The sequence below is a fragment of the Pleurodeles waltl genome, chromosome 5 (assembly GCF_031143425.1).
Source record: "Pleurodeles waltl isolate 20211129_DDA chromosome 5, aPleWal1.hap1.20221129, whole genome shotgun sequence".
Lineage (NCBI taxonomy): Eukaryota > Metazoa > Chordata > Amphibia > Caudata > Salamandridae > Pleurodeles > Pleurodeles waltl.
The window spans coordinates 152,718,142-152,731,742 of record NC_090444.1 but is presented as its reverse complement, the minus strand read 5'-3'; the positions used below and the strand labels follow the sequence as shown (position 1 = coordinate 152,731,742).

At 42.0% G+C, this 13,601-nt stretch overlaps 1 protein-coding gene across 1 annotated transcript in view; it reads right to left on the bottom strand.

Moving 5' to 3' along the window:
* NVL (nuclear VCP like) overlaps positions 1–13,601 on the bottom strand; it is a 359,132-nt gene that overhangs the window by 222,196 nt on the left and 123,335 nt on the right. The window contains exon 12 of the mRNA XM_069233825.1: positions 12,961–13,105. Within this exon, the coding sequence (XP_069089926.1) occupies positions 12,961–13,105 (145 nt within the window). The remainder of the gene's footprint in view (positions 1–12,960; positions 13,106–13,601) is intronic.

Below are 13,601 nucleotides of genomic sequence, written 5' to 3'. Positions count from 1 at the left end.
TTCTTACTTTACCACCCCTCTCGCCACCCCCTCCTGGCCCAGGATCAGCATTTTTAACCTCATTTGGAGAGACACTTGCCCCCTTTTTACTCCATCATAATTACTTTATGGTTTTGGGGGATTTTAACTTTCACAACCCTGGTAACCCAGAATTGGCCAATCTACTGGAGACTTTAGAAATAATGAGTCTTCGTCAGTTTATCTCTGCCCCTACTCATGTACAAGGACACAATATCAACTGGATTTGCTGTAATTATCCCTCAGTAACTACCAAAGCTCCCATCTTGCAACCCTGGTCGGATCATTGCCTGATCTCTTTGAATTCAAGACTGACTCTCCAAACCCCTTCTCGGACTAATCACGTAAGTGCAATTAATACACGAAAATGGGGAGCCATGAGAGCTAATCCCAGTCTTTGCTCCTAGTTAGCAGCCACCATACCTACTTTGGCTGGAAGATCAGATACCGACCTTGCCTCTTTTAACACATGGCTGTCCAACACGGCCAATGAACTTGCCCCTCCGGTTCGCATCACTGGCCCTAGTTCAGCCACTCAGCATCTTGGTTCTCTCCTGACTGGCAGCATTGAAACTCAAATGCAAACAACTAGCAACTGGCGTTTGCCAATAAAGCAGATGATTTAATACAATTCAGAGAGGCACAGAAACTGTATCATAAAAAAACAAATCAGAGTGAAAAAAACACATTTCTCCACCCAAACTGAGGAGGCGCATTATGAGTCAAAAACTATTTTTTAAATTTAAAAAATCTTCCTACAGCCAAAGGTGCTCTTTTAGAGAGATCCCAACCTCTCAGAGCCTATGTGATCAGATTTCTGTTTAATTCAAGAATAAGCTTCAGATGATACAACAGGGCTTAACTGTGGCCCCCACCGTCGATCCACAAGGTACTCTGGGTCCCGGTTTCTCCAATAATAGGGAGCAGAGAAATCTGCTAACATTTCAGAAAATCCCCTCTCCTAAACCTGGTAGGCCATCCTGGATTGTAAATCTGGCTCTCAGCATGACCCATGCTTCCTTCGATACCACAAGCTAGCATTGATATTGTTAACACCAGTATCAATCAGATCCTTAACGTTTCCTTAACCACAGCAGAGGTCTCTCCCTCATGGAAACTTGCAGTTGTATTGCTGCTCCAAAAAAGACTTAACCTGACCCTACCACTCCCACAAATTTACACCAATTTCTTGTTTTTGCCCATTATAACCCAAGTGTTGGAAAAACTAGTAAACCAACATCTGACAACCTTTTTGGAAAATTCCAACGCCCTTCACTTTCGACATTCGGGGTTCAGACCCAAGTACTCTACAGAACCAGCTTTGTTATAGGTGTCTGAAACCAGAAAAATTACACTGGATGCAGGGAATGATGCAGTGCTGGTGCTGGTGCTGTTGGATCATTCCGCAGCATTCAACTCTATTTCCCACCAAATTATCTTACAGGGAATTGCAGAAATTGGCGTCTCGCATAAAGTGCTGTGGGGAATTAAATCCTTTCTAACTAAGAGAAGACAAACTGTCACCCTGGGACAATTCTATTCTAAGAAAGGCCAGTTACCATGGAGTCCCCCAGGGTTCCTCCCTTAGTCCTGCTCTTTTTAATATATTTATGACTCCTCCTATCAATCTTATCACTGAATATGGCAGCAAAACGACATTGTATGCAGATGATACCCAGTTAATCATTTCTCTTGCCAAAAACTCAATGATCTCTGAATTGAATTTTCAAAGCTGTTTATCGGACTTTATTTGCTGGATGCAGAAAAACCATGTAAAAATGCAATTCGGACTTTTTGGTAAATCTAACTCGTTCTCCCCTGCCCTTTGGTTTCCTAAGTCGGTCCCCCGTCCACCAGCCACCATTGAAGTTGCATAAAACCTTAGAGTGAAATTCAATTCGGCTCTATCCTTCTATCCTCAAGCTTTAGCTGTGGCTGGAACGTGTTTCAACCTAATTAAGTCCCTCCAAAAATGTTTTCAATTCCTACCTTTTGTTGGCAGGAAAACTACTGCCTATGCCTTAATTACTGCAAGACTGGACTATTGTAACAGTCTTTATGCAGGGTGTTCCAAGCAACTTATACTTAAGTCGCAGATGGTCCAGAATGCGGCTGCAAGATTGGTGCTGCAACTACCTATGCAGAGTTCCACCTCAGCTGCGTTGAGCAAACTGATTGGCTTCCTATCCATAAAACAATATTGTTCAAGATCTTGTTATTAGTGTTCAGAGTATTTAACAATACAGTATCCAAATACATCTCTGCAGGGTTCCAACGATATAAGACACTAAAAGTACTGACATTATCAGATGCCAACTTGCTGAGGCCCCCCTTGTACACACTTTAAACATGACGAGGCAGATCTTTAATGCTGCTAGGAATTAAAGCCTGGAATCCGCTACCCACTCATCTGCGGTTTAGCCAAACCAAAAAAATATTTAAAAAACATCTTAAAATCTGGCTTATTAAGGCGTCAGACACTATTGTGAGAGTGACAGCTCCGCTATGTAAGATTGAAATCATTCAATCATTCATCGATCTCCCTCAAGGAAATGGAAGTGACATTAAGACTGATCAGGCTTGTCAGGTGAAAATACTAAGCACTGAACAAAGAAAAGAGACTGCCAAAGTAAAGTAGCTAAAACAACAAGGAAAGAAAATAGAAATTGTGGGACTTGGGGTCCTTCAAAGGAATACCCAAAACTCAAAGTCACAAAGTATTAAAAAACAAAAAGGATAAGAAATAACAGAAAACTGGAGTGGGCAAGGTCCATGCAGCACTTGCAGGAAGTGTGAGACAAGGAATAAATGGAGCGGGGTAAGGAGTGAGCAGGTTCAAAAGCCAGCATCAGCTGTAAAAATGGTTTGAACACCACTGTCAACATTCTTTAGTCTCCCCCATATCAGTTTCCCTCAAGAGGACAGGAAGAAATATCAGGACTCCACTCCTGATCAGGCAGAAGTACTAGACAAATAAAACGCCAAAGTAACTTACCTAAGCAGATAAATAGAATAGAAATTGTGAGGGCAGCCATGCTCAATGGAATAGAAGAAACTCAAAGCCAAAGGAAAAATAAATAACATTAAAAAATGGCAGGGGCAATATTCAGGCAGCCCTCATAAGGAATACGAGGAAAACAATATATTGTGTGGGGTTTGTAAAGAAGCAAGTTCTAAAGCCAGTGTCAGCAAAGAAAAATAAAACAAACAACAATACATTCATGTGCCCAAGTAATTTATGTGATGGGAGTATGTTTGATAATTTTGATTGTGGTTGCAGACTGACTCTCACCTTTTTATGTCCTTACGTCCCTGCTTATCTGCATGTTCTAACATCTATATTAATACTGAGTTATTTACAAATGTAGTTAAACTCCTTAACTCTGGTAAAACAATAAGCATTGTGAATGGCAATACTTCCGTCTCTCATAGACTTAAAATGTTTATACCTAGCTTCACAAGCGCACAACACAGATAACGCACGAGTAGATGAGTGCAAGCTTCCTCAACACAACTAAAGGCTACAGAGCAGGTGGCTACAGTGCAGTGGTCTTCACGTGTGCACACAGACACCTGGACCACAAGAATATGCTAATTATCTACAATGGTTATCAGGGGGGCTCCTCCTTTAGGGCGGAGCAGCGTTGCCCCACTGCCAGCAGAGGCAGCTGCATAACCTCTACCAGAAAATGCTAATAAACCGAGTTTATTATTGTTTTCTGTTAAAGGGGCAGGGCCAAGGGGGTGACGAGCAGTGAGGTGGAGTGTACAGCAGTCCCCCTCACTGCGCATGTATGTTTGGCCAGCCGTCTTGGGCCGGCCAAACACACATGCGCAGTAGGCTCTCTCCAGCCCAGCAGAGAGAGCATGCACAAGCTCCCAGTCTGCCTTGGAGTGCACTGGCTGGGTGCTCCCAGCCAATCCGGATGCTGCTCTGAGCAGTGTCAGGATTGACCACAGGGCAGCCTGTGCCTGCAGCAGGGGAGCGGATGGAGCGGTGCCGTGGCGGCGATCAAGTTTTTTTTTTTTTTTTAATTATTAATTAAATGTTAATTCCCACTGAGCCACTCTGCCCCTTCTGCGCTCCGCAAGTGATGGTTATGTTTGAATTTAGTGCTCACGGGCCAGGTCAGTCAGATAGCTAATAGCGCAGAAAGAGACGTCAATTTTGCCATTCCGCCTAATCCATCTACAGTCAGAAGCCCACACGTCTGGAAAAAAAATAACCTAAAAGGATGTTTTTACCTAAAGACGTTTTCCTGGTACATCAACTAAGAGTAGTACTTACTCTTGAGTACAACATGAGTAGGGCTATCATATAGAGTGTCAGTGTTGAAAGACAAGTGATGGGCAGTGCCCATGCTAGCTACAACTGCTGTAATAGGTACGTAGCAACAGCATCGGCATCCCCGACTTGTTTCCATTATTTCTGCAGCACCACTCATAGTTGACCAAAACTGAAGACAGTGCAAATGTTATACACTTAAAGAACTTCCTAATTTCAACTAAGAATTCAATATCTTGGCACTATTTAAAATTATACAATGAAAATTAGAACTCCTATTCTTGCCACTGATATCTTCCTCCTTCCAATTCTGCAAGCAGATCTGGGTAGCAACACTAGCCGTTGACAAAATAACAGTCACACAAGCAAAGCCTCAACCTTTGAATGTGTTCTTTGAATAAAGTCCTTTATGGAAGGTTTAAGCATGGTGCGTGCTGAGTCTGAGGAAGTAGAGATTAAAATAAGGTGTCTTTTCATGGCAATTACTTTGTGGTTTCTTCACAGTAATCATGAAGCCTGAATGCTTCCTTTATAATTTGTCACCCAATTCTTAAAGAGCCATGATGTGTTATCTAAATTATTGAAAATCCCTGGAGGAGGACATGTTGACTCGATACTCTGCGGTTTGAAGAAGCAGTGTCTGTAGACTGCATGTTGGCAGATGTTGTAAAGAGGCGACTTAACCCATTGTACTATCTTGTTTAGATTTATGAATAGTGAAATGTAACTCCTCTCCTTTGAAGCTTCACTTCTCTTATAATCCTAAATTGCTCTCAACATAGTTTAAAAACAAAAGAAAGTTATAGATTCCGAAAAAAACTAAATTTGACATAAGTAAAAAATAAAACATTTTTTAACTTTTTGTTTTCATTTTGTAACATGCAGGCAATGACAAGAGTATGGAATCACATAACCATCTATATTACTAAACAGTTACAGTTTGCAGCATAGAACCTGGTATACCCATACAGCAATGATTCACGATATAACATAAATGTACATCGCATTGGAGAGAGCACTGTATATATTAGTACGTTAGCTCCAATACGACCATTGTCGCATTTGTCCTTCCCTTCAAGATATGCGCGTAAGGGGCTAAAATGTGCCTAAGCCAGGATCTAGCTGATAATAGTGAAGTGTGTGTGTGTTATAATTTATCGAGCATGTTGTGAGGTCTGACAACCAGCGGTCACATCTCGACCCCACATGTCAAAAATGATTTTCATGTTAGTGCTAAAGCAAAAGGAAAACTAAAGTGTCACTGTGAACCACAGTATTTAAGACTTGGAACATACTATGAAAAGAGGTTTACATTTAGGTACTAGGAAAAAACAGACAACAAGTCATCTCCCACTGCCTTAAGGATGCAGTGCAGGTTACTGCACAAAATACTCAGAAAGGTCCAACCAAAGGGAACCCACTAAACACGTCTATGGAGTATCTTTTTCTAAGCTTGTTTCACGGGTTCAACCTCTTTGTACATGCATTGGGGCCTTTACCTCTCGGAGCCTATGAGATCAGATTTCTGTTTACTTCAACAATAAGATTCAGATGATACAACAGGGCTTTACTGTGGTCACCACCATCGATCCGCCAGCTACTCTGGGTCCCTGTACCTCCAACAATAGGAGCAGATAAATCTGCTAACCTTTCAGGAAATCTCCCTCTTCCAGTCCTGGCAGGCCATCCTGGATTGTAAATATGGCTCTCCGCACAACCCCACCCCTCCTTCAATAATACATGCTGCTATTGATAATGTTAATCCCATTATCGATCAGATCCTTAACGTATCCTTAACCACAGCAGAGGTCCCTTTCTCATTGAAACTTGCAGTTGTATAGCCGTTCCAAAAAAGACCTGACCCTACTATGTTAACCAAAGTGTTAGACAAATTTGTAAACCAACAATTGACTAACTTTTTGGAAAATTGCAACGCCCTTCACTTTCGACAGTCGGGGTTCAGACTCAAGTATTCTACAGAACCAGCTTTGTTAGAGGTGTCTGAAACCATAAAAATTATACTGAATGCAGGGAATAATGCAGTGCTGGTGCTATTGGATCTTTCCGCAGCATTCAACACTATCTCCCACCAAATTCTCTTACAGAGAATTGAACAAAAACTGGCATCTTGCATAAAGCACTGGCGAGAATTAAATCCTTTCTAACTGAGAGAAGACAAACTGTCACCCTGGGACAATTCTATTCTACAGAAAGGCCAGTTACCATGGAGTCTCCCAGTCCCTCAGTCTCGCTCTTTTAATATATTTATGACTCCTCCTATCGATCTTATCACTGAATATGGCATCAAAATGACATTGTATGCAGATGATACCCAGTTAAACATTTCTCTTGACAAAAACTCAATGATCTCTGAACTGAATTTTCAAAGCTGTTTATCGAACATTATTTGCTGGATGCAGAAAAATCATGTCAAATGCAATTCAGACAAAACCAAAACAGTTATTTTCGGTAAATCTAACTCTTTCTCCCCTGCCCTTTGGCCTAAGTTGCCCCCCCCCAACTCAGCCTCTGTTGAAGTTGCAGAGAACCTTGGAGTGAAATTTGATTCAGCTCTATCCTTCTATCCTCAAACTTTAGCTGTGGCAGGACCATGTTTTAATCTAATTAAGTCCCTCCAAAAATATTTTCAATTCTTACCTTTTGCTGCCAGGAAAACTACTGCCTTTGCCTTAATTACTGCAAGATTGGACTGTTGTAACAGTCTTTGTGCAGGTTGTTCCAAGTGGCTTATACATAAGTCACAGATGCTACAGAATGTGGCTGCAAGATTGGCGCTGCAACTACCTAAGAGGAGTTCCGCCTCAGCTGCATTAGGCAAATTGCATTGGCTTCACATCCATAAGAGATTATTGTTCAAGATCTTGTTATTAGTGTTCGGAGCATTCAACAATACAGGATCCAAATACATCTCTACCCGGTTCCAATGATATAAGAAACTAAGACTAGTGAGATCGTCAGATGCCAACTTTCTGAAGCCCCCCTTGTACACACTTAAAACGCAAGGAGGAAGATCCTTTATGGTGCTTGGAACTAAGGCCTGGAATCTGCTACCCACTCACCTGTGGTTTAGCCAAATGAAAACATATTTTAAAAAGGATCTTAAAACCTGGCTTTTTCAGGCACAGACAATCTGTGCTTTGCACTTATCTAACCCTTAGTTATTTTTCTTGATCTTAAACCCGGCTCTCAGGGAATGTGGTCATCTATAGCTTAAGAGCAGGATGCTCTTGCTAGAGTGACAGCTGCGCTATCTAAGACAGAAATCATTCATTCAATTCCCTCAAGGGAATGGTAGTGACATCAAGACTCCACCCCTGAGCACGCTTGTTGGGTGAACATATAAAAAAACTGTCAAAGTAAAGTATCTAAAACAACTAAGAAAGAAAACAGAAATTGGGGGCCTTCAAAAGAATACATGAAACTCAAAGTCACAAAGTATTAAAATACAAAAAGGAAAAGAAATAACAGAAAACTGGAGTGAGCAAGGTCCATGCAGCACTTGCAGGAAGTGTGAGACGAGGAATGGATGGAGAAGTTCAAAAGTAAGTATCAGCCGTAAACACCACTGAAAACATTCTTTAGTCTAACCCCACATCAGTTTCCCTCAAGAGGACAGGAAGAAATATCAGGACTCCACTCTTGATCAGACAGAAGTGCTAGACAAAGAAAACTGCCAAAGTAACTTACCTAAGCAGATAAAGAAAATAGAAATTGTGAGGCCAGGCATGCTCAATGGAATAGAAGAAACTCAAAGCCAAAGAAAAGAAATACCATAAAAAAATGGGAAGGGCAATATTCAGGCAGCCCTCATAAGGAATACAAGGAAAACAATAGATTGTGTGGGGGTTTGTAAAGGAGCAAGTTCTAAAGCCAGTGTCAACAAAAAAAAAAAAAAAAAAAAAAAAAACAATAAATTCATGTGCCTAAGTAATTTATGTGATGGGAGATGTTTGATAATTTTGGTCGTGGTTGCAGGCTAGCTCTCTCACCTTTTTTCGTCCTTATGTCCATCTAGAGCTTATCTGCACGTTCTAACATCTATATTAATACTGAGTTACTAACAAATGGAGTTAAACTCCTTAACTCTGGTAAAACAACAAGCATTGTGAATGGCAATACTTCCGGCTCTCATAGACTTAAAATGTTTATACCTAGCTTCACAAGCGCACAACACAGATAACGCATGAGTAGATGAGTGCAAGCTTCCTCAACACAACTAAAGGCTACAGAGCAGGTGGCTACAGTGCAGTGGTCTTCACGTGTGCACACAGACACCTGGACCATAAAAATATGTTTATTATCTACAATGGTTATGTTTGAATTTAGTGCTCATTGGACAGGTCAGTCAGATACCTAATAGCGCAGTAAGAGACGTCAATTTTGTCATTCCGCCTAATCCATCAACAGTCAGAACCCTACACTTCTGAGAAACCAACAACCCAAAAGGATGTTTTTACCTAAAAACACTTTCCTGGTACATCAACTAAGAGTAGGACTTACTCTTGAGTACAACATGATAGGGCTATCATATAGTTTATCAATGTTGAAAGACAAGTGATGGGCAGTGCCCATGCTAGCTACAACTGCTGTAGTAGGTACTTAGCAACACCTTGAAATCATGCAAAAACACTAGTATCAGCATCCTTGACTTGTTTCCATTATTTCTGCAGCACCACTCAGAGTTACCCAAAACTGAAGACAGTGCAAATGTTATAAAAACTTAAACATTTCCTAATTTCAATCAAGAATTCAATATCTTGGCACTATTTAAAATTATACAATTAAAATTAGAACTCCTATCCCTACCACTGATATCCTCCTCCTTCCAATTCCGGGTAGCAACACTAGCAGTTGACAGAATTACAGTCACACAAGCAAAGCCTCATCCTTTGAATGTGTTCAGCATTGATCGACATATTAAACTCTGCAAAAGCAAGCCATTCACAGCTGTAGTTTCTACACAAAACAATGGCCCTCATTACAAATTTGGCAGCAACTGCCACCTACCGCCACAGCGATGGCCACCAACATACCGTCGCCGTGGCTACCAGCCGCCCACCCGCATTATGACCCTCAACGGAATTCCGCCAGAAGGCTGGCGGAATACCGACGACGGTCATGGCGGCGGATGGCGGTAAGGTGGTGCTGCTGTCAACAGCAGCGTCACGCCAGCAAAACACCATCTACCGTATCATGTGTTGTGAATGCGTGTGTGCGACAATGTATGTTGGTGTGTGTTGCGGTGTGTGGGTGTGTATGATTGCATGCGTGGGTGGATGTGGGTATGCGTATGTGTGTATGATTCTGTATGTGTGCGCGTGTGGGTGAGTAAATGTGGGGGGGCAGGAGAGGGTGGGGGAGTGGGAGTGAGAGAGGTGCGGATGAGACCCCTATCAGTGCCAGGGAAGGAATTCCCTGGCACGGATAGTGCCTACCGCCATGGTTTTCGTGGTGGTATGCTTGCCACAAAAACCATGGCGGTAGGCGGGGTCATAATCCCGAGGGTGGGATTGTGACAGCCGCCGGGCTGGAGACCGAAGTCTCCAGCCCAGCAGCCGTTACAACCCTGGTGGCCGGAGTGGTACAATGGTGGTTTGGCTTGAGCCAAACCGCCAATGCCATAATTTGGGAAAAGGTACCGCCAGCCAGTTGGCAGTACCTTTCCCCAAATTACCGCCGACCACCAGGGTTGTCATGAGGGCCTATATCTTTATGAGAAGCGAAGGTAAACTTGTCCAGATACTAACATCCTCCACAGACAGTGACATCGTCCCAACAACCGGGCACTCAAAACCCAAACTCTCATCCCTGAAACCAGTCCTGAAAACACATGCTCAAAAGGAGGAGCCTGCAGAGCTCAGCCATCCACAGTAAAGATCACAAAACAAACTCTGAACAATGTACCCCTAAAGCAATATCCAACTAGATTCAAGACAGCTTACTTATGCTACAAGTCAGTACATCATAATCCAGTGGTACATGTTAACTGCAGAGCAAGACCCCCCTCCACTGAACGGATGAAATTCAGAAATCTTAGAAAGTTTTATAGTTCTCTGAATAGGGAATAAAAGGTGCCCTCCATTGTCCATATAATACCTGACATTTCCACACATCAGGAAAGAAAGTTCTTACTTTTGCAAGAGGCAGTTGATCAACTAAGACTACCCATATGCCTGATGCAAAATCATAAAAAGCCTATGCATGTCACCAGTTCTCAAATATGTATCTTGCAATGCAAATCCAAAACACATATCAATGCATGTTTCGTGTTTTCAAGAAGTATGGTCGAGTCCAACCAGCCTGCTTTGCTCACAAAAAACTGATCCAAGCAAAAATAAATCCTCCGGCTAGAACACTGGCCTGGGTACATGCCTTGACTAAGAGGCACTGTGTAGGCATGGGCTATGAGATGCCTGGAAATGTAAGGAGTATAGTGACAATGAGTGAGGGTATTCGCCACCCTTTTTACCCAATGGCACAGACGTTTTCTGTAGCATGGCATCATTATGTGGTTTTATCTTTTGTATTCACAGATCAGAATTATGACGTGGGCTGAAAAGTGCCTCACAGCACACAAAAATTCTGTTTTTTTTCAACTTTGGTGAAGGGTGAGGAGTGTCTTGAGATGCTGCACCAGGCCAGACCTCATTTTGCAACCACTGCTTATTTTGAAAAAGAATGAGCGCCTAAAGCTCCAGCCAGAATCCTATGGCCGGTGCAAAAAATGCCAGCGCACCAAATATAAAGGCTGCGTAGCATGGACTCCACCTTATGCCTATTTAAACTACTTCTACTATCAGACACTCCCTGACCCCTGTATCTCACTCTTGTGGGATTCTGCTTTCTCCTCTGTGGCTGTTATTCAGACTTTGTCTTTCTCCTGTCCTCTTACCCTTTGTGCATTTTCCCTCTCTTGCTCTCAGGAAATGTCCGATAAGGAAAAATAAGTGCAGGTTCTCAAACATCATTATCAGTGGGCGTCACTGGCTCAAATTAAGCACTGCTTGCACAGGGTGAATTTCAGGAACTAGTTTTCTGCTTTTGGGTACATCAGTTAATTAATCAAAATGTTAATTTGTAATGAGGTTTTAAAAAAATAAAAAAATAAAAAGGAACCAGGTGGCGGTATTTCGTAATAACAGAGAGCTGCCCTGATGATGTAGTTAGTCCCAGAAGCCACCCGCAGACCAAGGCAAATTATTAATTCTATAACTAAACTAAAGAGGAGGGTAGGGCCAAACATTGGAAATGAGACAAAATAGGAGGACTCCCGCAGTACTGGCGCTGAGCACGACAAAAGGTCGTCAGTCTCCGAGGCAGCTGGAGGTAACTGGCAGGTCTGTTCTATGAATTAAGACCTTTATGGAAGGTTTAGCATGGTGCGTGCTGAGTTTGAGGAAGTAGAGATTAAAATAAGGTGCCTTTTCATGGCAATTACTTTGTAGTTTCTTCATTGTAATAATAAGGCCTGAATGTTTCCTTTATACTTGATCACCCAAGTCTTAAAGAGCCATGATGTGTTATCCAAATTAGTGAAAATCCCTGAAGGAGGACAGGTTGACTCGATACTCTGCGGTTTGAAGGAGCAGTGTCTGCAGACTGCATGTTGCCTCATGTCAGAAAGAGGCGATTTCACCCACTGTACTATCTTGCTTAGATTTATGAATAGTGAAATGCAATTCCTCTCCTTTAAAGCTTCACTTCTCGTATAATCCTAAATTGCTCTCAACGTAGTTTAAAAACAAAAGAAAATTGTAGATTTGGGGAAAAACTAATGAATTTGACATATGTCAAAAATTATCATTTGTTTTTCCTTTTTATTTTTATTTTGTAACGTGCAGGCAATGACAAGAGTATGGGATCATATATCCATCTATATTACTAAACAATTACAGTTTGCAGCACAGAAAATGGTATATCTATACAGCGATGACTCACAATGTAACATAAATGTACATAGGATTGGACAGAAGTGGGGGGGTTGGGCACTGTATATATTAGTACTTTAGCCCCAATAGGACCACTGTCGCATTTGTTCTTCCCTTCAAGATATACGCGTAAGGGGCTAAAATACGCCTAGGCCAGGATCTAGCTGATAATAGAGATCTGTACGTGTTATCATTTATAGAGCGTGATGTGAGGTCTGACAACCAGAGGTCAAATGTCGGTGTAGTTCGACCCCACATGCCAAAAATTATTTTCAGGGGAGTGCTAAAGAAAAAAGAAAAACGAATGTGCTATTGTGAACCACAATATTTAGGACTTGGGACATACTAAGAGAAGAGGTTTACTGTGAGGTACTAGGATAAAACATAGACAGCAAGTCGTCTCCCACTGCCTAAAGGGTGCAGTGTAGGTTACTGCACAAAATACTCAAAGGTCTAACCAAAGGGGACACACTAAACAGGTTTATGGAGTATCTTTTTCTCAGCTTGTTTCACAGGGTCAACCTCTGTACATGCATTGGGGCCTCTTAATTAGATCAGTGGCTTGAAGGGCAGAACAGCCAAGGCACCCATTCATCCTCAAAGGGTTAATGTAAATGCCATGGGTGCCGCAGACACTGAATGTGTGATTTGTTTACTGTATGACTTGGCTGACCTTGAAGGTTTAAACCATTTGTTTTGTAAGTCTACCTTTCTCTGGCTCCTTCGTCTGGAATCCCCAGGCAGATTTCTCGATCAAACCTTCCTGCCCGCCTGAGGGCTGGGTCCAGCGAGTCCGGCCGGTTCGTGGCTCCTATCACCAAGACCTGAGCGGTGACAGCCAGGCTGTTCAGGTCTGGAAAGGAAGAGAAAAACTAGACAATCCTCAGTAAATCCAGGTCCCAGCGTCTTTTACAGGCAAGATGTTCACAAGGTGACCTACCCCAGAACATTAGAAGTATTATTCTAACAACAAATAAGTTAGAAAAGTATGCTTCCTACTAACCTGACGTAAAGGTTCAACGTTCTCTTTTAATGTCTGGTACCTTAGACAGAAGGACACACGTGATGAAGGCAAATACTTTAATTACTCTGAATAACTACGCACATTTGGCACATTTATTTTCATCTCATTCTGTCAGAGAGACTTGAGCCTCGTTAACAAAATATGAGAAGGTGGAAACATGTATGGAGTACATTGTCCTACCAAGTCGATAGCAACAAACCTTGCGCCCTGAAGAAATGTAACTTTATTTTTATTAATACACTAATAAACGTATTTGCAATTCTGCTATTCAGTGGATAAAGGACAGCTGCCTCAAACTCAACTCTAACAAGACCGAGAACCTCAT